At 48.4% G+C, this 21,787-nt stretch overlaps 1 protein-coding gene across 3 annotated transcripts in view; it reads left to right on the top strand.

Moving 5' to 3' along the window:
* The window catches only part of VPS28 (VPS28 subunit of ESCRT-I), a 140,712-nt gene that overhangs the window by 58,913 nt on the left and 60,012 nt on the right, over nt 1-21,787 (top strand). For all 3 annotated transcript variants that reach the window (XM_056553104.1, XM_056553103.1, XM_056553105.1), the window contains 2 exons: nt 7,168-7,273; nt 20,357-20,458. In XM_056553104.1, coding sequence (XP_056409079.1) covers nt 7,168-7,273; nt 20,357-20,458 — 208 coding nt within the window. The remainder of the gene's footprint in view (nt 1-7,167; nt 7,274-20,356; nt 20,459-21,787) is intronic.

Below are 21,787 nucleotides of genomic sequence, written 5' to 3'. Positions count from 1 at the left end.
TCTCATACTGGGGAGGGTTGTGGGGTCTCATTCTGGGGAGGGTTGTGGGGTCTCATTCTGGGGAGGGATGGGGGGTCTCATTCTGGGGAGGGTTGTGGGGTTACATGCTGGGGGGGTTGTGGGGTCTCATACTGGGGAGCGATGTGGGGTCACATGCTGGGGGGGTTGTGGGGTCTCAATCTGGGGAGGGTTATGGGGTCACATGCTGGGGGGGTTGTGGGGTCTCATACTAGGGAGGGATGTGGGGTCTCATACTGGGGAGCGATGTGGGGTCTCATACTGGGGAGCGATGTGGGGTCTCATACTGGGGAGCGATGTGGGGTCTCATTCTGGGGAGGGATGTGGGGTCTCATTCTGGGGAGGGATGTGGGGTCTCATTCTGGGGAGGGATGTGGGGTCTCATACTTGGGAGGGTTGTGGGGTCTCATACTGGGGAGGGTTGTGGGGTCTCATTCTGGGGAGGGTTGTGGGGTGTCATTCTGGGGAGGGATGGGGGGTCTCATTCTGGGGAGGGTTGTGGGGTTACATGCTGGGGGGGTTGTGGGGTCTCATACTGGGGAGCGATGTGGGGTCACATGCTGGGGGGGTTGTGGGGTCTCATACTGGGGAGGGATGTGGGGTCCCATACTGGGGAGCGATGTGGGGTCTCATACTGGGGAGGGTTGTGGGGTCTCATTCTGGGGAGGTATGTGGGGTCTGATTCTGGGGAGGGATGTGGGGTCTCATACTGGGGAGGGTTGTGGGGTCTCATTCTGGGGAGGGATGGGGGGTTTCATTCTGGGGAGGGTTATGGGGTCACATGCTGGGGGGGTTGTGGGGTCTCATACTGGGGAGGGATGTGGGGTCTCATACTGGGGAGGGTTGTGGGGTCTCATTCTGGGGAGGTATGTGGGGTCTGATTCCGGGGAGGGATGTGGGGTCTGATTCCGGGGAGGGATGTGGGGTCTGATTCCGGGGAGGGATGTGGGGTCTCATTCTGGGGAGGGATTTGTGATCTTATTCTGAGGAGGGTTGTGGGGTCTCATTCCAGGGAGGGTTGTGGAGTCTCATTCTGGGAAGGGATGTGGGGTCACATGCTGGGGTGGGTTGTGGGGTCTCATTCCGGGGAGGGTTGTGGGGTCTCATTCCGGGGAGGGTTGTGGAGTCTCATTCTGGGGAGGGATATGGGGTCACATGCTGGGGAGGGTTGTGGGGTCTCATACTTGGGAGGGTTGTGGGGTCTCATTCTGGGGAGGTATGTGGGGTCTGATTCTGGGGAGGGTTGTGGGGTCTCATTCTGGGGAGGGATGGGGGGTCTGATTCTGGGGAGGGTTGTGGGGTCCCATACTGGGGAGCGATGTGGGGTCTCATTCTGGGGAGGTATGTGGGGTCTGATTCTGGGGAGGGATGTGGGGTCTCATACTGGGGAGGGTTGTGGGGTCTCATTCTGGGGAGGGATGTGGGGTCTCATACTGGGGAGGGTTGTGGGGTCTCATTCTGGGGAGGGTTATGGGGTCTCATTCTGGGGAGGGTTATGGGGTCTCAATCTGGGGAGGGTTATGGGGTCACATGCTGGGGGGGTTGTGGGGTCTCATACTAGGGAGGGATGTGGGGTCTCATGCTGGGGGGGTTGTGGGGTCTCATACTAGGGAGGGATGTGGGGTCTCATACTGGGGAGCGATGTGGGGTCTCATACTGGGGAGCGATGTGGGGTCTCATACTGGGGAGGTATGTGGGGTCTCATTCTGGGGAGGGATGTGGGGTCTCATTCTGGGGAGGGATGTGGGGTCTCATACTTGGGAGGGTTGTGGGGTCTCATTCTGGGGAGGGTTGTGGGGTCTCATTCTGGGGAGGGTTGTGGGGTCTCATTCTGGGGAGGGATGGGGGGTCTCATTCTGGGGAGGGTTGTGGGGTTACATGCTGGGGGGTTGTGGGGTCTCATACTGGGGAGCGATGTGGGGTCACATGCTGGGGGGGTTGTGGGGTCTCATACTGGGGAGGGATGTGGGGTCCCATACTGGGGAGCGATGTGGGGTCTCATACTGGGGAGGGTTGTGGGGTCTCATTCTGGGGAGGTATGTGGGGTCTGATTCTGGGGAGGGATGTGGGGTCTCATACTGGGGAGGGTTGTGGGGTCTCATTCTGGGGAGGGATGGGGGGTTTCATTCTGGGGAGGGTTATGGGGTCACATGCTGGGGGGGTTGTGGGGTCTCATACTGGGGAGGGATGTGGGGTCTCATACTGGGGAGGGTTGTGGGGTCTCATTCTGGGGAGGTATGTGGGGTCTGATTCCGGGGAGGGATGTGGGGTCTGATTCCGGGGAGGGATGTGGGGTCTCATTCTGGGGAGGGATGGGGGGTCTCATTCTGGGGAGGGTTATGGGGTCTCAATCTGGGGAGGGTTATGGGGTCACATGCTGGGGGGGTTGTGGGGTCTCATACTAGGGAGGGATGTGGGGGTCTCATACTGGGGAGCGATGTGGGGTCTCATACTGGGGAGCGATGTGGGGTCTCATACTGGGGAGGGATGTGGGGTCTCATACTTGGGAGGGTTGTGGGGTCTCATTCTGGGGAGGGTTGTGGGGTCTCATTCTGGGGAGGGTTGTGGGGTCTCATTCTGGGGAGGGATGGGGGGTCTCATTCTGGGGAGGGTTGTGGGGTTACATGCTGGGGGGTTGTGGGGTCTCATACTGGGGAGCGATGTGGGGTCACATGCTGGGGGGGTTGTGGGGTCTCATACTGGGGAGGGATGTGGGGTCCCATACTGGGGAGCGATGTGGGGTCTCATACTGGGGAGGGTTGTGGGGTCTCATTCTGGGGAGGTATGTGGGGTCTGATTCTGGGGAGGGATGTGGGGTCTCATACTGGGGAGGGATGTGGGGTCTCATTCTGGGGAGGGATGTGGGGTCTCATACTTGGGAGGGTTGTGGGGTCTCATACTGGGGAGGGTTGTGGGGTCTCATTCTGGGGAGGGTTGTGGGGTCTCATTCTGGGGAGGGATGGGGGGTCTCATTCTGGGGAGGGTTGTGGGGTTACATGCTGGGGGGGTTGTGGGGTCTCATACTGGGGAGCGATGTGGGGTCACATGCTGGGGGGGTTGTGGGGTCTCAATCTGGGGAGGGTTATGGGGTCACATGCTGGGGGGGTTGTGGGGTCTCATACTAGGGAGGGATGTGGGGTCTCATACTGGGGAGCGATGTGGGGTCTCATTCTGGGGAGGGATGTGGGGTCTCATTCTGGGGAGGGATGTGGGGTCTCATTCTGGGGAGGGATGTGGGGTCTCATACTTGGGAGGGTTGTGGGGTCTCATACTGGGGAGGGTTGTGGGGTCTCATTCTGGGGAGGGTTGTGGGGTGTCATTCTGGGGAGGGATGGGGGGTCTCATTCTGGGGAGGGTTGTGGGGTTACATGCTGGGGGGGTTGTGGGGTCTCATACTGGGGAGCGATATGGGGTCACATGCTGGGGGGGTTGTGGGGTCTCATACTGGGGAGGGATGTGGGGTCCCATACTGGGGAGCGATGTGGGGTCTCATACTGGGGAGGGTTGTGGGGTCTCATTCTGGGGAGGTATGTGGGGTCTGATTCTGGGGAGGGATGTGGGGTCTCATACTGGGGAGGGTTGTGGGGTCTCATTCTGGGGAGGGATGGGGGGTTTCATTCTGGGGAGGGTTATGGGGTCACATGCTGGGGGGGTTGTGGGGTCTCATACTGGGGAGGGATGTGGGGTCTCATACTGGGGAGGGTTGTGGGGTCTCATTCTGGGGAGGTATGTGGGGTCTGATTCCGGGGAGGGATGTGGGGTCTGATTCCGGGGAGGGATGTGGGGTCTCATTCTGGGGAGGGATTTGTGATCTTATTCTGAGGAGGGTTGTGGGGTCTCATTCCAGGGAGGGTTGTGGAGTCTCATTCTGGGAAGGGATGTGGGGTCACATGCTGGGGTGGGTTGTGGGGTCTCATTCCGGGGAGGGTTGTGGGGTCTCATTCCGGGGAGGGTTGTGGAGTCTCATTCTGGGGAGGGATATGGGGTCACATGCTGGGGAGGGTTGTGGGGTCTCATACTTGGGAGGGTTGTGGGGTCTCATTCTGGGGAGGTATGTGGGGTCTGATTCTGGGGAGGGTTGTGGGGTCTCATTCTGGGGAGGGATGGGGGGTCTGATTCTGGGGAGGGTTGTGGGGTCCCATACTGGGGAGCGATGTGGGGTCTCATTCTGGGGAGGTATGTGGGGTCTGATTCTGGGGAGGGATGTGGGGTCTCATACTGGGGAGGGTTGTGGGGTCTCATTCTGGGGAGGGATGTGGGGTCTCATACTGGGGAGGGTTGTGGGGTCTCATTCTGGGGAGGGTTATGGGGTCTCATTCTGGGGAGGGTTATGGGGTCTCAATCTGGGGAGGGTTATGGGGTCACATGCTGGGGGGGTTGTGGGGTCTCATACTAGGGAGGGATGTGGGGTCTCATACTGGGGAGCGATGTGGGGTCTCATACTGGGGAGCGATGTGGGGTCTCATACTGGGGAGGTATGTGGGGTCTCATTCTGGGGAGGGATGTGGGGTCTCATTCTGGGGAGGGATGTGGGGTCTCATACTTGGGAGGGTTGTGGGGTCTCATTCTGGGGAGGGTTGTGGGGTCTCATTCTGGGGAGGGTTGTGGGGTCTCATTCTGGGGAGGGATGGGGGGTCTCATTCTGGGGAGGGTTGTGGGGTTACATGCTGGGGGGTTGTGGGGTCTCATACTGGGGAGCGATGTGGGGTCACATGCTGGGGGGGTTGTGGGGTCTCATACTGGGGAGGGATGTGGGGTCCCATACTGGGGAGCGATGTGGGGTCTCATACTGGGGAGGGTTGTGGGGTCTCATTCTGGGGAGGTATGTGGGGTCTGATTCTGGGAAGGGATGTGGGGTCTCATACTGGGGAGGGTTGTGGGGTCTCATTCTGGGGAGGGATGGGGGGTTTCATTCTGGGGAGGGTTATGGGGTCACATGCTGGGGGGGTTGTGGGGTCTCATACTGGGGAGGGATGTGGGGTCTCATACTGGGGAGGGTTGTGGGGTCTCATTCTGGGGAGGTATGTGGGGTCTGATTCCGGGGAGGGATGTGGGGTCTGATTCCGGGGAGGGATGTGGGGTCTCATTCTGGGGAGGGATTTGTGATCTTATTCTGAGGAGGGTTGTGGGGTCTCATTCCAGGGAGGGTTGTGGAGTCTCATTCTGGAAAGGGATGTGGGGTCACATGCTGGGGTGGGTTGTGGGGTCTCATTCTGGGGAGGGTTGTGGGGTCTCATTCCGGGGAGGGTTGTGGGGTCTCATTCCGGGGAGGGTTGTGGGGTCACATGCTGGGGAGGGTTGTGGGGTCTCATACTTGGGAGGGTTGTGGGGTCTGATTCTGGGGAGGTATGTGGGGTCTGATTCTGGGGAGGGTTGTGGGGTCTCATTCTGAGGAGGGATGGGGGGTCCCATACTGGGGAGCGATGTGGGGTCTCATACTGGGGAGGGTTGTGGGGTCTCATACTGGGGAGGGTTGTGGGGTCTCATTCTGGGGAGGGATGGGGGGTCTCATTCTGGGGAGGGTTATGGGGTCTCAATCTGGGGAGGGTTATGGGGTCACATGCTGGGGGGGTTGTGGGGTCTCATACTGGGGAGCGATGTGGGGTCCCATACTGGGGAGCGATGTGGGGTCTCATACTGGGGAGCGATGTGGGGTCTCATACTGGGGAGGTATGTGGGGTCTCATTCTGGGGAGGGTTGTGGGGTCTCATTCTGGGGAGGGATGTGGGGTCTCATTCTGGGGAGGGATGTGGGGTCTGATTCTGGGGAGGGATGTGGGGTCTCATACTGGGGAGGGTTGTGGGGTCTCATTCTGGGGAGGGATGGGGGGTCTCATTCTGGGGAGGGATGGGGGGTCTCATTCTGGGGAGGGTTATGGGTTCTCAATCTGGGGAGGGATGTGGGGTCTCATACTTGGGAGGGTTGTGGGGTCTCATACTGGGGAGGGTTGTGGGGTCTCATTCTGGGGAGGGATGGGGGGTCTCATTCTGGGGAGGGTTATGGGGTCTCAATCTGGGGAGGGATGTGGGGTCTCATACTTGGGAGGGTTGTGGGGTCTCATACTGGGGAGGGTTGTGGGGTCTCATACTGGGGAGGGTTGTGGGGTCTCATTCTGGGGAGGGTTGTGGGGTCTCATTCTGGGGAGGGTTGTGGGGTCTCATTCTGGGGAGGGATGGGTGGTCTCATTCTGGGGAGGGGTGTGGGGTCACATGCTGGGGGGGTTGTGGGGTCTCATACTGGGGAGCGATGTGGGGTCACATGCTGGGGAGGGATGTGGGGTCCCATACTGGGGAGCGATGTGGGGTCACATGCTGGGGAGGGATGTGGGGTCCCATACTGGGGAGCGATGTGGGGTCTCATACTGGGGAGGGTTGTGGGGTCTCATTCTGGGGAGGTATGTGGGGTCTGATTCTGGGGAGGGATGTGGGGTCTCATACTGGGGAGGGTTGTGGGGTCTCATACTGGGGAGGGTTGTGGGGTCTCATTCTGGGGAGGGATGGGGGGTTTCATTCTGGGGAGGGTTATGGGGTCACATGCTGGGGGGGTTGTGGGGTCTCATACTGGGGAGCGATGTGGGGTCCCATACTGGGGAGCGATGTGGGGTCTCATACTGGGGAGGGTTGTGGGGTCTCATTCTGGGGAGGTATGTGGGGTCTGATTCTGGGGAGGGATGTGGGGTTTGATTCTGGGGAGGGATGTGGGGTCTCATACTGGGGAGGGATGTGGGGTCTCATACTGGCGAGGGATGTGGGGTCCCATACTGGGGAGGGTTGTGGGGTCTCATTCTGGGGAGGTATGTGGGGTCTCATTCTGGGGAGGTATGTGGGGTCTCATACTTGGGAGGGATGTGGGGTCTCATACTGGGGAGGGATGTGGAGTCACATACTGGGGAGGGTTGTGGGGTCTCATACTTGGGAGGGATGTGGAGTCACATACTGGGGAGGGATGTGGGGTCTCATACTGGGGAGGGATGCGGGGTCTCATACTGGGGAGGGATGTGGAGTCACATACTGGGGAGGGATGTGGGGTCTCATACTGGGGAGGGATGTGGGGTCTCATACTGGGGAGGGATGTGGGGTCCCATACTGGGGAGGGTTGTGGGGTCACACACTGAGGACCATGTGATGTATCTCCCCCTGTGTGTTCCAGGTACACCGCTGCCTGCTCCCGCCTCCTGGTCCAGTATAAAGCCGCCTTCAAACAGGTACAAGGAGCAGAGGTCGGAACCATCGATGACTTCTGCAGAAAGTACAGGGTGAGTGGGATCTCTCTCCTAATTCTCTATCGCTCAGTTGTACTCCTAAAATCTTCTCTTGGATTATGTACAGCTCCTGCTCAGACCTATGTGTTTCCTTGGTAACAGACAACAAACCCTGTGTAGTCAGTTATTACTAATATGTGATGTAATAATGGGAGCAGGGAGCTTGGTGGTGATATGGAAATCATCCTATTACGCGTCACTTGTGTGGGTCCAAATTAAAGGACATCTGTACTGCATGAATTTTACATATTCCTGTGCCCGGGCTGCAAAAAAACCCAAAACAAACTTCAACTCACCTTCCTACGTTCCCCCGTTGCTCCGGTATTGGCCTCACGGTCCTCCGCTGCGATCCTGTTGCTGCTTCCTGGGGTCAGGAACGTCACAGAGCCGTCGGAGTATCACCAGCGGTAGCGATGTCCCACCTCGGCCGGTGATAGGCTGAGCACATTGTCATGTAAGGAACCGGCCAGAGCTTATCACTACTCCTCCTCTTCCCGAAAAACCATCTCTCGTCTTAACTAGAAGACAGTTATTGGCGCCCATCCTGGACGTTCCTTTCATGTGTCTTATCTCTCCTCCTCTTCTCGTAGAACCATCTCTCATCCTAACTAGAAGACAATTATTGGTGACCATCCTGGATGTTCCTTACATATGTCTTATCACTACTCCTCCTCTTCTCGTAGAACCATCTCTCATCCTAACTAGAAGACAATTATTGGTGACCATCCTGGACGTTCCTTACATATGTCTTATCACTCCTCCTCCTCCTCTTCTTGTAGAACCATCTCTCATCCTAACTAGAAGGCAATTATTGGTGACCATCCTGGACGTTCCTTACATATGTCTTATCACTACTCCTCTTCTTCTCGTAGAACCATCTCTCATCCTAACTAGAAGACAATTATTGGTGACCATCCTGGACGTTCTTTACATATGTATTATCTCTACGCCTCCTCTTCTTGTAGAACCCTCACCATCCTAACTAGAAGACCATTATTGGTGATCATCCTGGACGTTCCTTACATATGTCTTATCACTACTCCTCCTCTTCTTGTAGAACCATCTCTCATCCTAACTAGAAGGCAATTATTGGTGACCATCCTGGACGATCCTTACATATGTCATGACCATCCTGGACGTTCCTTACATATGTCTTATCACTACTCCTCCTCTTCTTGTAGAACCATCACCATCCTAACTAGAAGACCATTATTGGTGATCATCCTGGACGTTCTTTACATATGTCTTATCACTACTCCTCCTCTTCTTGTAGAACCATCACCATCCTAACTAGAAGACCATTATTGGTGATCATCCTGGACGTTCCTTACATATGTCTTATCACTACTCCTCCTCTTCTTGTAGAACCATCACCATCCTAACTAGAAGACCATTATTGGTGATCATCCTGGACGTTCCTTACATATGTCTTATCACTACTCCTCCTCTTCTTGTAGAACCATCTCTCATCCTAACTAGAAGACCATTATTGGTGACCATCCTGGACGTTCCTTACATATGTATTATCACTACTCCTCCTCTTCTTGTAGAACCATCTCTCATCCTAACTAGAAGACAATTATTGATGACCATCCTGGACGTTCTTTACATATGTCTTATCACTACTCCTCCTCTTCTTGTAGAACCATCTCTCATCCTAACTAGAAGACAATTATTGGTGACCATCCTGGATGTTCCTTACATATGTCTTATCACTACTCCTCCTCTTCTTGTAGAACCATCTCTCATCCTAACTAGAAGACCATTATTGGTGACCATCCTGGACGTTCCTTACATATGTCTTATCACTACTCCTCCTCTTCTTCTTGTAGAACCATCTCTCATCCTAACTAGAAGACAATTATTGGTGACCATCCTGGACGTTCCTTACATATATCTTATCACTACTCCTCTTCTTCTTGTAGAACCATCTCTCATCCTAACTAGAAGACAATTATTGGTGACCATCCTGGACGTTCCTTACATATGTCTTATCACTCCTCCTCCTCCTCTTCTTGTAGAACCATCTCTCATCCTAACTAGAAGACAATTATTGGTGACCATCTTGGATGTTCCTTACATATATCTTATCACTACTCCTCTTCTTCTTGTAGAACCATCTCTCATCCTAACTAGAAGACCATTATTGGTGACCATCTTGGATGTTCCTTACATATATCTTATCACTACTCCTCTTCTTCTTGTAGAACCATCTCTCATCCTAACTAGAAGACCATTATTGGTGACCATCTTGGATGTTCCTTACATATATCTTATCACTACTCCTCTTCTTCTAGAACCATCTCTCATCCTAAATAGAAGACAATTATTGGTGACCATCCTGGACGTTCCTTACATATGTCTTATCACTCCTCTTCTTCTTTTAGAACCATCTCTCATCCTAACTAGAAGACCATTATTGGTGACCATCCTGGACGTTCCTTACATATGTCTTATCACTACTCCTCCTCTTCTTGTAGAACCATCTCTCATCCTAACTAGAAGACCATTATTGGTGACCATCCTGGCCGTTCCTTACATATGTCTTATCACTACTCCTCTTCTTCTTGTAGAACCATCACCATCCTAACTACAGGGTGGGCCATTTATATGGATACACCTTAATAAAATGGGAATGGTTGGTGATATACTAATGTGCCACAAACAGGAAGTTAATATGTGAGGGGGGAAACTTTTCAAGATGGCTGGTGACCATGGCGGCCATTTTGAAGTCTGCCATTTTGAATCCAACTTTAGTTTTTTCAATAGGAAGAGGGTCATGTGACACATCAAACTTATCGTATATACTCGATTATAAGGCAAGTTTTTCAGCACTATTTTCTGAAATCATCGTGCTGAGAACACCCCCCTCGGCTTATACTCAAGTGAACTCTCCGCCCTCAGTGGTCTTCAACCTGCGGAACCTCCAGATGTTTCAAAACTAGAACTCCCAGCATGCCCGGACAGCCATCGGCTGTCCTGGCATGCTGGGAGTAGTAGTTTTGAAACATCTGGAGATCCGCAGGTTGAAGACCACTGCGGCCTTCGTCCTCATCCAGACCCCCAATCCCCACCCCCTTTAGTTTTGTACTCCCCTCCCCTTTGTACGGCGGGAAGGAGGGGTGAGCTGGTCCGGGCCATCTGTGCTGCAGGGACCGTCCGGTGGGGAAGGATAGTCGTTCCGGGCTGTCCATCTTCTCCGGGGGGGCCTCTTCTCTGCGCTCCGGCCTCGAAATAGTGACGTTGCCTTGACGACGACGCACAGGATCATTCACGCGCAACGAACGACTTCCCCACCGGACGGTCCCTGCAGCACAGGTGGCCCGGACCAGCTCACCCTTCCTTCCTGCCGAGGGGAGGTGTGTACAAAACTAAAGGGGGTGGGAGGGGGGGGGGGATGATGACAGATAGTGATGAGGAAGGCGAGTGTGGGATGATGACTGGGGGATGATGACATGCGGTGATGATGAAGGGGGAGTGTGGGATGATGTCAGATGGTGATGATGAAGGGGGGGTGTGTGGGATGATGACAGATGGTGATGATGAAGGCGGGTGTGGGATGATGACAGATGGTGATGATGAAGGGGGGGTGTGGGATGATGACAGGGGGATGATGATGAAGGGGGGGGTGTGGGATGATGACAGATGGTGATGATGAAGGGGGGGTGTGGGATGATGACAGGCGGTGATGATGAAGGGGTGTGTGGGATGATGACAGATGGTGATGATGAAGGCGGGTGTGGGATGATGACAGATGGTGATGAAGGGGGGGTGTGGGATGATGACAGGGGGATGATGATGAAGGGGGGGGTGTGGGATGATGACAGATGGTGATGATGAAGGGGGGGTGTGGGATGATGACAGATGGTGATGATGAAGGGGGGGTGTGGGATGATGACATGCGGTGATGATGAAGGGGGGGTGTGGGATGATGACAGATGGTGATGATGAAGGGGGGGTGTGGGATGATGACATGCGGTGATGATGAAGGGGGGGTGTGGGATGATGACAGGCGGTGATGATGAAGGGGGGTGTGGGATGATGACAGATGGTGATTATGAAGGGGGGGTGTGGGATGATGACAGGGGGATGATGACAGGTGATGATGATGAAGGGGGGGTGTAGGATGATGACAAGGGGATGATGACGGGGGTATAGATGATGACAGGGGGATGATGTATTTCCCACCCTAAGCTTATAGTTGAGTCAATAACTTTTCATGGGTTTTTGGGGTGAAATTAGGGGCCTCGGCTTATACTCGAGTGTATACGGTATTGGGAATTTCACAAGAAAAACAATGATGTTCTTGGTTTTAACATAACTTTTATTCTTTCCTGAGTTATTTACAAGTTTCTGACCACTTCTAAAATGTGTTCAATGTGCTGGATTGTCAATGCCCCCTCTTCTCTATATACTGCTATATACTACTATATACACCGCAGGAGAAATGCTAGCACAGGCCTCCAGTATACACTGCTATATACTACTATATACACCGCAGGAGAAATGCCAGCACAGGCTTCCAGTATCTGTATACACTGCTATATACTACTATATACACCGCAGGAGAAATGCTAGCACAGGCTTCAGTATCCGTATACACTGCTATATACTACTATATACACCGCAGGAGAAATGCTAGTACAGGCTTCCAGTATACACTGCTATATACTACTATATACACCGCAGGAGAAATGCTAGCACAGGCCTCCAGTATCTGTATACACTGCTATATACTACTATATACACCGCAGGAGAAATACTAGCATAGGCTTCCAGTATCCGTATACACTGCTATATACTACTATATACACCGCAGGAGAAATGCTAGCACAGGCTTCCAGTATCCGTATACACTGCTATATACTACTATATACACCGCAGGAGAAATGCTAGCACAGGCATCCAGTATCCGTATACACTGCTATATACTACTATATACACCGCAGGAGAAATACTAGCACAGGCTTCCAGTATCCGTATACACTGCTATATACTACTATATACACCGCAGGAGAAATGCTAGCACAGGCATCCAGTATCCGTATACACTGCTATATACTACTATATACACCGCAGGAGAAAGTTTAGCACAGGCTTCCAGTATCAGTATACACTGCTATATACTACTATATACACCGCAGGAGAAATGCTAGCACAGGCTTCCAGTATCTGTATACACTGCTATATACTACTATATACACCGCAGGAGAAATGCTAGCACAGGCTTCCAGTATCCGTATACACTGCTATATACTACTATATACACCGCAGGAGAAATGCTAGCACAGGCTTCCAGTATCCGTATACACTGCTATATACTACTTTATACACCGCAGGAGAAATGCTAGCACAGGCTTCCAGTATCTGTATACACTGCTATATACTACTATATACACCGCAGGAGAAATGCTAGCACTGGCCTCCAGTATCTGTATTCACTGCTATATACTACTATATACACCTCAGGAGAAATGCTAGCACAGGCTTCCAGTATCTGTATACACTGCTATATACTACTATATACACCGCAGGAGAAATGCTAGCACAGGCTTCCAATATCCGTATACACTGCTATATACTGCTATATACACCGCAGGAGAAATGCTAGCACAGGCTTCCAGTATCCGTATACACTGCTATATACTACTATATACACCGCAGGAGAAATGCTAGCACAGGCCTCCAGTATCTGTATTCACTGCTATATACTACTATTTACACCCCAGGAGAAATGCTAGCACAGGCTTCCAGTATCCGTATACACTGCTATATACTACTATATACACCGCAGGAGAAATTCTAGCACAGGCTTCCAGTATCCGTATACACTGCTATATACTACTATATACACCGCAGGAGAAATGCTAGCACAGGCTTCCATTATCTCTATACACTGCTATATACTACTATATACACCGCAGGAGAAATGCTAGCACAGGCTTCCAGTATCCGTATACACTGCTATATACTACTATATACACCACAGAAGAAATGCTAGCACAGGCTTCCAGTATCCGTATACACTACTATATACTACTATATACACCGCAGGAGAAATGCTAGCACAGGCCTCCAGTATACACTGCTATATACTACTATATACACTGCAGGAGAAATGCTAGCACAGGCCTCCAGTATCCGTATACACTACTATATACTGCTATATACACCGCAGGAGAAATGCTAGCACAGGCTTCCAGTATCCGTATACACTGCTATATACTACTATATACACCGCAGGAGAAATGCTACCACAGGCTTCCAGTATCCGTATACACTGCTATATACTACTGTATACACCGCAGGAGAAATGCTAGCAGTATCCGTAGTTTCAGGGGCTGCAGAATGGGCAAAACAAAAATGTGAACAGGACCCTCCAGTTTCCGCAGAAGATTTTGTTCAGTGATGATGAAACTTTTATGTGAATGGTGAAGTTACCAAACAAAACCAGCGCTATTGGTCTGACACTAACCACATTGGATAGATCCCTCCAAGACTGTGGGAACACAAACATTGATGGTATGGTATATGGGGTACAAAGATAGTGGGGCCATTCTTCACCAATGGAAACCTCAAGGCCACTGGATATGTGAAATTGCTCCATGATGATGATGTTTCCCTCTTTATGCACTGAAGCTGCACGTTCCCTGAGTTTTTCCAGCAAGATGGTGACCACCACATTATGGGTGTCAGGTCCGAGCATTCCTAGATGAACAGTTTCCTGGAAAGTGGATTGGTCCTCGTGGGCCAGTTGAATGGCCCCCAAGGTCTCCAGATCTGACCCCCTTACACTTTTATCTTTGGGGTCATCTGAAGGCAATTGTCTATGCTGTGAAGATATGAGATGTGCAGCACCTGAAACTACGGATCCTGGAAGCCTGTGCCAGCATTTCTCCTGTGGTGTATATAGTAGTATATAGCAGTGTATACTGGAAGCCTGTGCTAGCATTTCTCCTGCGGTGTATATAGTAGTATATAGCAGTGTATACTGGAAGCCTGTGCTAGCATTTCTCCTGCGGTGTATATAGTAGTATATAGCAGTGTATACTGGAAGCCTGTGCTAGCATTTCTCCTGCGGTGTATATAGTAGTATATAGCAGTGTATACTGGAAGCCTGTGCTAGCATTTCTCCTGCGGTGTATATAGTAGTATATAGTAGTGTATACTGGAAGCCTGTGCTAGCATTTCTCCTGCAGTGTATATAGTAGTATATAGCAGTGTATACGGATACTGGAAGCCTGTGCTAGCATTTCTCCTGCAGTGTATATAGTAGTATATAGCAGTGTATACAGATACTGGAAGCCTGTGCCAGCATTTCTCCTGCGGTGTATATAGTAGTATATAGCAGTGTATACGGATACTGGAAGCCTGTTCTAGCATTTCTCCTGCGGTGTATATAGTAGTATATAGCAGTGTATACTGGAAGCCTGTGCTAGCATTTCTCCTGTGGTGTATATAGTGTATATAGCAGTGTATACGGATACTGGAAGCCTGTGCTAGCATTTCTCCTGCAGTGTATATAGTAGTATATAGCAGTGTATACAGATACTGAAGCCTGTGCTAGCATTTCTACTGCAGTGTATATAGTAGTATATAGCAGTGTATACGGATACTGGAAGCCTGTGCTAGCATTTCTCCTGCGGTGTATATAGTAGTGTATACAGATACTGGAAGCCTGTGCTAGCATTTCTCCTGCGGTGTATATAGTAGTATATAGCAGTGTATACTGGAAGCCTGTGCTAGCATTTCTCCTGTGGTGTATATAGTGTATATAGCAGTGTATACGGATACTGGAAGCCTGTGCTAGCATTTCTCCTGCAGTGTATATAGTAGTATATAGCAGTGTATACAGATACTGAAGCCTGTGCTAGCATTTCTCCTGCAATGTATATAGTAGTATATAGCAGTGTATACGGATACTGGAAGCCTGTGCTAGCATTTCTCCTGCGGTGTATATAGCAGTGTATACGGATACTGGATGCCTGTGCTAGCATTTCTCCTGCGGAGTATATAGTAGTATATAGCAGTGTATACGGATACTGGAAGCCTGTGCTAGCATTTCTCCTGCAGTGTATATAGTAGTATATAGCAGTGTATACAGATACTGGAAACCTGTGCTAGCATTTCTCCTACGGTGTATATAGTAGTATATAGCAGTGTATACGGATACTGGAAGCCTGTGCTGGCATTTCTCCTGTGGTGTATATAGTAGTATATAGCAGTGTATACAGATACTGGAAGCCTGTGCTAGCATTTCTCCTGCGGTGTATATAGTAGTATATAGCAGTGTATACAGATACTGGAAGCCTGTGCTAGCATTTCTCCTGCGGTGTATATAGTAGTATATAGCAATGTATACTGATACTGGAAGCCTGTGCTAGCATTTCTCCTGCGGTGTATATAGTAGTATATAGCAGTGTATACAGATACTGAAGCCTGTGTTAGTATTTCTCCTGCGGTGTATATAGCAGTGTATACGGATACTGGAAGCCTGTGCTAGCATTTCTCCTGCGGTGTATATAGCAGTATATAGCAGTGTATACGGATACTGGATGCCTGTGCTAGCATTTCTCCTGTGGTGTATATAGTAGTATATAGCAGTGTATACTGATACTGGAAACCTGTGCTAGCATTTCTCCTGTGGTGTATATAGTAGTATATAGCAGTGTATACTGGAAGCCTGTGCTAGCATTTCTCCTGCAGTGTATATAGTAGTATATAGGAGTGTATACAGATACTGGAAGCCTGTGCTAGCATTTCTCCTGCGGTGTATATAGTAGTATATAGCAGTGTATACGGATACTGGAAGCCCGTGCTAGCATTTCTCCTGCGGTGTATATAGTAGTATATAGCAGTGTATATGGATACTGGAAGCCTGTGCTAGCATTTCTCCTGCGGTGTATATAGTAGTATATAGCAGTGTATACAGATACTGGAAGCCTGTGCTAGCATTTCTCCTGCGGTGTATATAGTAGTATATAGCAGTGTATACGGATACTGGAAGCCTGTGCTAGCATTTCTCCTGCAGTGTATATAGTAGTATATAGCAGTGTATACAGATACTGAAGCTTGTGTTAGTATTTCTCCTGCGGTGTATATAGCAGTGCATACGGATACTGGAAGCCTGTGCTAGCATTTCTCCTGCGGTGTATATAGCAGTATATAGCAGTGTATATGGATACTGGATGCCTGTGCTAGCATTTCTCCTGCGGAGTATATAGTAGTATATAGCAGTGTATACGGATACTGGAAGCCTGTGCTAGCATTTCTCCTGCGGTGTATATAGTAGTATATAGCAGTGTATATGGATACTGGAAGCCTGTGCTAGCATTTCTTCTGCGGTGTATATAGTAGTATATAGCAGTGTATAGAGATACTGTAAGCCTGTGCTAGTATTTCTCCTGCGGTGTATATAGTAGTATATAGCAGTGTATACAGATACTGGAAGCCTGTGCTAGCAATTCTCCTGCGGTGTATATAGTAGTATATAGCAGTGTATAGAGATACTGTAAGCCTGTGCTAGTATTTCTCCTGCGGTGTATATAGTAGTATATAGCAGTGTATACAGATACTGGAAGCCTGTGCTAGCATTTCTCCTGCGGTGTATATAGTAGTATATAGCAGTGTATAGAGATACTGGAAGCCTGTGCTAGCATTTCTCCTGCGGTGTATATAGTAGTATATAGCAGTGTATACAGATACTGGAAGCCTGTGCTAGTATTTCTCCTGAGATGTATATAGTAGTATATAGTAGTGTATACAGATACTGGAAGCCTGTGCTAGCATTTCTCCTGCGGTGTATATAGTAGTATATAGCAGTGTATACAGATACTGGAAGCCTGTGCTGGCATTTCTCCTGCGGTGTATATAGTAGTATATGGTAGTGTATACAGATACTGAAAGCCTGTGCTAGCATTTCTCCTGCGGTGTATATAGTAGTATATAGCAGTGTATACAGATACTGGAAGCCTGTGCTAGCATTTCTCCTGCGGTGTATATAGCAGTATATAGAGAAGAGGGTGGCATTGACAATACAACACAATGGGCAGCACATTGAACACATTTTATAAGTGATCAGAAACTTGTAAATAACTCAGGAAAGAATAAAGTTACGTTAAAACCAAGCAAATCATTGCCTTTCTTGTGAAATTCCCAATAAGTTTGATGTGTCACATGACCCTCTCCCTATTGAAAAAACAAAAGTTGGATTCAAAATGGCAGACTTCAAAATGGCTGCCATGGTCACCACCCATCTTGAAAAGTTTCCCCCCTCACATATGCTAATGTGCCACAAACAGGAAGTTAATATCACCAACCATTCCCATGTTATTAATGTGTATCCATAGAAATGGCCCACACTGTATAGAGTATATAAGGTGTATCCATATAAATGGCCCACCCTGTAGAAGACCATTATTGGTGACCATCCTGGATGTTCCTTACATTTGTCTTATCACTACTCCTCCTCTTCTTGTAGAACCATCTCTCATCCTAACTAGAAGACAATTATTGGTGACCATCCTGGACGTTCCTTACATATGTCTTATCACTACTCCTCTTCTTGTAGAACCATCTCTCATCCTACCTAGAAGACAATTATTGGTGACCATCTTGGACGTTCCTTACATATGTCTTATCTCTCCTCCTCTTCTTGTAGAACCATCTCTCATCCTAACTAGAAGACCATTATTGGTGACCATCCTGGACGTTCCTTACATATGTCTTATCACTACTCCTCTTCTCGTAGAACCATCTCTCATCCTAACTAGAAGACCATTATTGGTGACCATCCCGGACGTTCCTTACATATGTCTTATCACTACTCCTCCTCTTCTCGTAGAACCATCTCTCATCCTAACTAGAAGACCCTTATTGGTGACCATCCCGGACGTTCCTTACATATGTCTTATCACTCCTCCTCTTCTTGTAGAACCATCTCTCATCCTAACTAGAAGACCATTATTGGTGACCATCCTGGACGTTCCTTACATATGTCTTATCTCTCCTCCTCTTCTTCTTGTAGAACCATCTCTCATCCTAACTAGAAGGCAATTATTGGCGACCATCCTGGATGTTCCTTACATATGTCTTATCTCTCCTCCTCTTCTTGTAGAACCATCTCTCATCCTAACTAGAAGACAATTATTGGCGACCATCCTGGATGTTCTTTACATATGTCTTATCTCTCCTCCTCTTCTTGTAGAACCATCTCTCATCCTAACTAAAAGACAATTATTGGCGACCATCCTGGATGTTCCTTACATATGTCTTATCTCTCCTCCTCTTCTTGTAGAACCATCTCTCATCCTAACTAGAAGACAATTATTGGCGACCATCCTGGATGTTCCTTACATATGTCTTATCTCTCCTCCTCTTCTCGTAGAACCATCTCTCATCCTAACTAGAAGACAATTATTGGTGACCATCCTGGACGTTCCTTACATATGTATTATCACTCCTCCTCTTCTTGTAGAACCATCTCTCATCCTAACTAGAAGACAATTATTGGTGACCATCCTGGACGTTCTTTACATATGTCTTATCTCTCCTCCTCTTCTTGTAGAACCATCTCTCATCCTAACTAAAAGACAATTATTGGTGACCATCCTGGACGTTCCTTACATATGTCTTATCACTACTCCTCCTCTTCTTGTAGAACCATCACCATCCTAACTAGAAGACCATTATTGGTTACCATCCTGGACGTTCCTTACATATGTCTTATCTCTCCTCCTCTTCTCGTAGAACCATCTCTCATCCTAACTAGAAGACCATTATTGGTGACCATCCTGGATGTTCCTTACATATGTCTTATCACTCCTCCTCTTCTCGTAGAACCATCTCTCATCCTAACCAGAAGACCATTATTGGTGACCATCCTGGACGTTCCTTACATATGTCTTATCTCTCCTCCTCTTCTTGTAGAACCATCTCGCATCCTAACTAGAAGACAATTATTGGTGACCATCCTGGATGTTCCTTACATATGTCTTATCTCTCCTCCTCTTCTTGTAGAACCATCTCTCATCCTAACTAGAAGACAATTATTGGTGACCATCCTGGATGTTCCTTACATATGTCTTATCTCTCCTCCTCTTCTCGTAGAACCATCTCTCATTCTAACTAGAAGACCATTATTGGTGACCATCCTGGACGTTCCTTACATATGTCTTATCTCTCCTCCTCTTCTCGTAGAACCATCTCTCATCCTAACTAGAAGACCATTATTGGTGACCATCCTGGATGTTCCTTACATATGTCTTATCTCTCCTCCTCTTCTTGTAGAACCATCTCTCATCCTAACTAGAAGACCATTATTGGTGACCATCCTGGACGTTCCTTACATATGTCTTATCACTACTCCTCCTCTTCTCGTAGAACCATCTCTCATCCTAACTAGAAGACCATTATTGGTGACCATCCTGGATGTTCCTTACATATGTCTTATCTCTCCTCTTCTTCTCGTAGAACCATCTCTCATTCTAACTAGAAGACCATTATTGGTGACCATCCTGGACGTTCCTTACATATGTCTTATCTCTCCTCCTCTTCTCGTAGAACCATCTCTCATCCTAACTAGAAGACCATTATTGGTGACCATCCTGGATGTTCCTTACATATGTCTTATCTCTCCTCCTCTTCTTGTAGAACCATCTCTCATCCTAACTAGAAGACCATTATTGGTGACCATCCTGGACGTTCCTTACATATGTCTTATCACTACTCCTCCTCTTCTTGTAGAACCATCTCTCATCCTAACTAGAAGACCATTATTGGTGACCATCCTGGATGTTCCTTACATATGTCTTATCTCTCCTCTTCTTCTTGTAGAACCATCACCATCCTAACTAGAAGACAATTATTGGTGACCATCCTGGACGTTCTTTACATATGTCTTATCTCTCCTCTTCTTCTCGTAGAACCATCTCTTGTCTTCTTTATAACTTATTATAAACATATTTTTTTACTTAAAATTATTAAATGTTTAGTTTCCATATGAGTGTTCATCCTACCCCCCGCCTGACATGGCTGATACCAGAGAGCAGTAGATCTGACGTCTTCTTCTTCCCACAGCTGGATTGTCCTCTGGCAATGGAGAGAATTAAAGAGGATCGGCCGATCACCATCAAAGACGACAAAGGAAACCTCAACCGATGTATTGCGGATATTGTGTCGGTGAGTGGGGGGGGCATGTCTCTGCTGTCATGTACGCACCCTCATCTGACATGTACACTCTGTCTATACCCTCTATAGTGATGTAATGTGTACACTCAGTATATACCCCTCTATAGTGATGTAATGTGTACGCTCAGTATATACCCCTCTATAGTGATGTAATGTGTACACTCAATATATACCCCTCTATAGTGATGTAATGTGTACACTCAGTATATACCCCTCTATAGTGATGTAATGTGTACAGTCAGTATATACCCTCTATAGTGATGTAATGTGTACGCTCAGTATATACCCCTCTATAGTGATGTAATGTGTACACTCAATATATACCCCTCTATAGTGATGTAATGTGTACACTCAGTATATACCCCTCTATAGTGATGTAATGTGTACAGTCAGTATATACCCTCTATAGTGATGTAATGTGTACGCTCAGTATATACCCCTCTATAGTGATGTAATGTGTACACTCAGTATATACCCCTCTATAGTGATGTAATGTGTACACTCAGTATATACCCCTCTATAGTGATGTAATGTGTACACTCAGTATATACCCCTCTATAGTGATGTAATGTGTACACTCAGTATATACCCCTCTATAGTGATGTAATGTGTACGCTCAGTATATACCCCTCTATAGTGATGTAATGTGTACACTCAGTCTATACCCTCTATAGTGATGTAATGTGTACACTCAGTATATACCCCTCTATAGTGATGTAATGTGTACACTTAGTATATACCCCTCTATAGTGATGTAATGTGTACACTCAGTATATACCCCTCTATAGTGATGTAATGTGTACACTCAGTCTATACCCTCTATAGTGATGTAATGTGTACACTCAGTATATACCCCTCTATAGTGATGTAATGTGTACACTTAGTATATACCCCTCTATAGTGATGTAATGTGTACACTCAGTATATACCCCTCTATAGTGATGTAATGTGTACAGTCAGTATATACCCTCTATAGTGATGTAATGTGTACGCTCAGTATATACCCCTCTATAGTGATGTAATGTGTACACTCAGTATATACCCCTCTATAGTGATGTAATGTGTACACTCAGTATATACCCCTCTATAGTGATGTAATGTGTACACTCAGTATATACCCTCTATAGTGATGTAATGTGTACACTCAGTATATACCCCTCTATAGTGATGTAATGTGTACACTCAGTATATACCCCTCTATAGTGATGTAATGTGTACGCTCAGTATATACCTCTCTATAGTGATGTAATGTGTACACTCAGTCTATACCCTCTATAGTGATGTAATGTGTACACTCAGTATATACCCCTCTATAGTGAT

Source organism: Hyla sarda, unplaced genomic scaffold (assembly GCF_029499605.1).
Source record: "Hyla sarda isolate aHylSar1 unplaced genomic scaffold, aHylSar1.hap1 scaffold_236, whole genome shotgun sequence".
Lineage (NCBI taxonomy): Eukaryota > Metazoa > Chordata > Amphibia > Anura > Hylidae > Hyla > Hyla sarda.
Note: the sequence above shows the minus strand (reverse complement) of the source record. Positions and strands in the feature narration are given on the sequence as shown.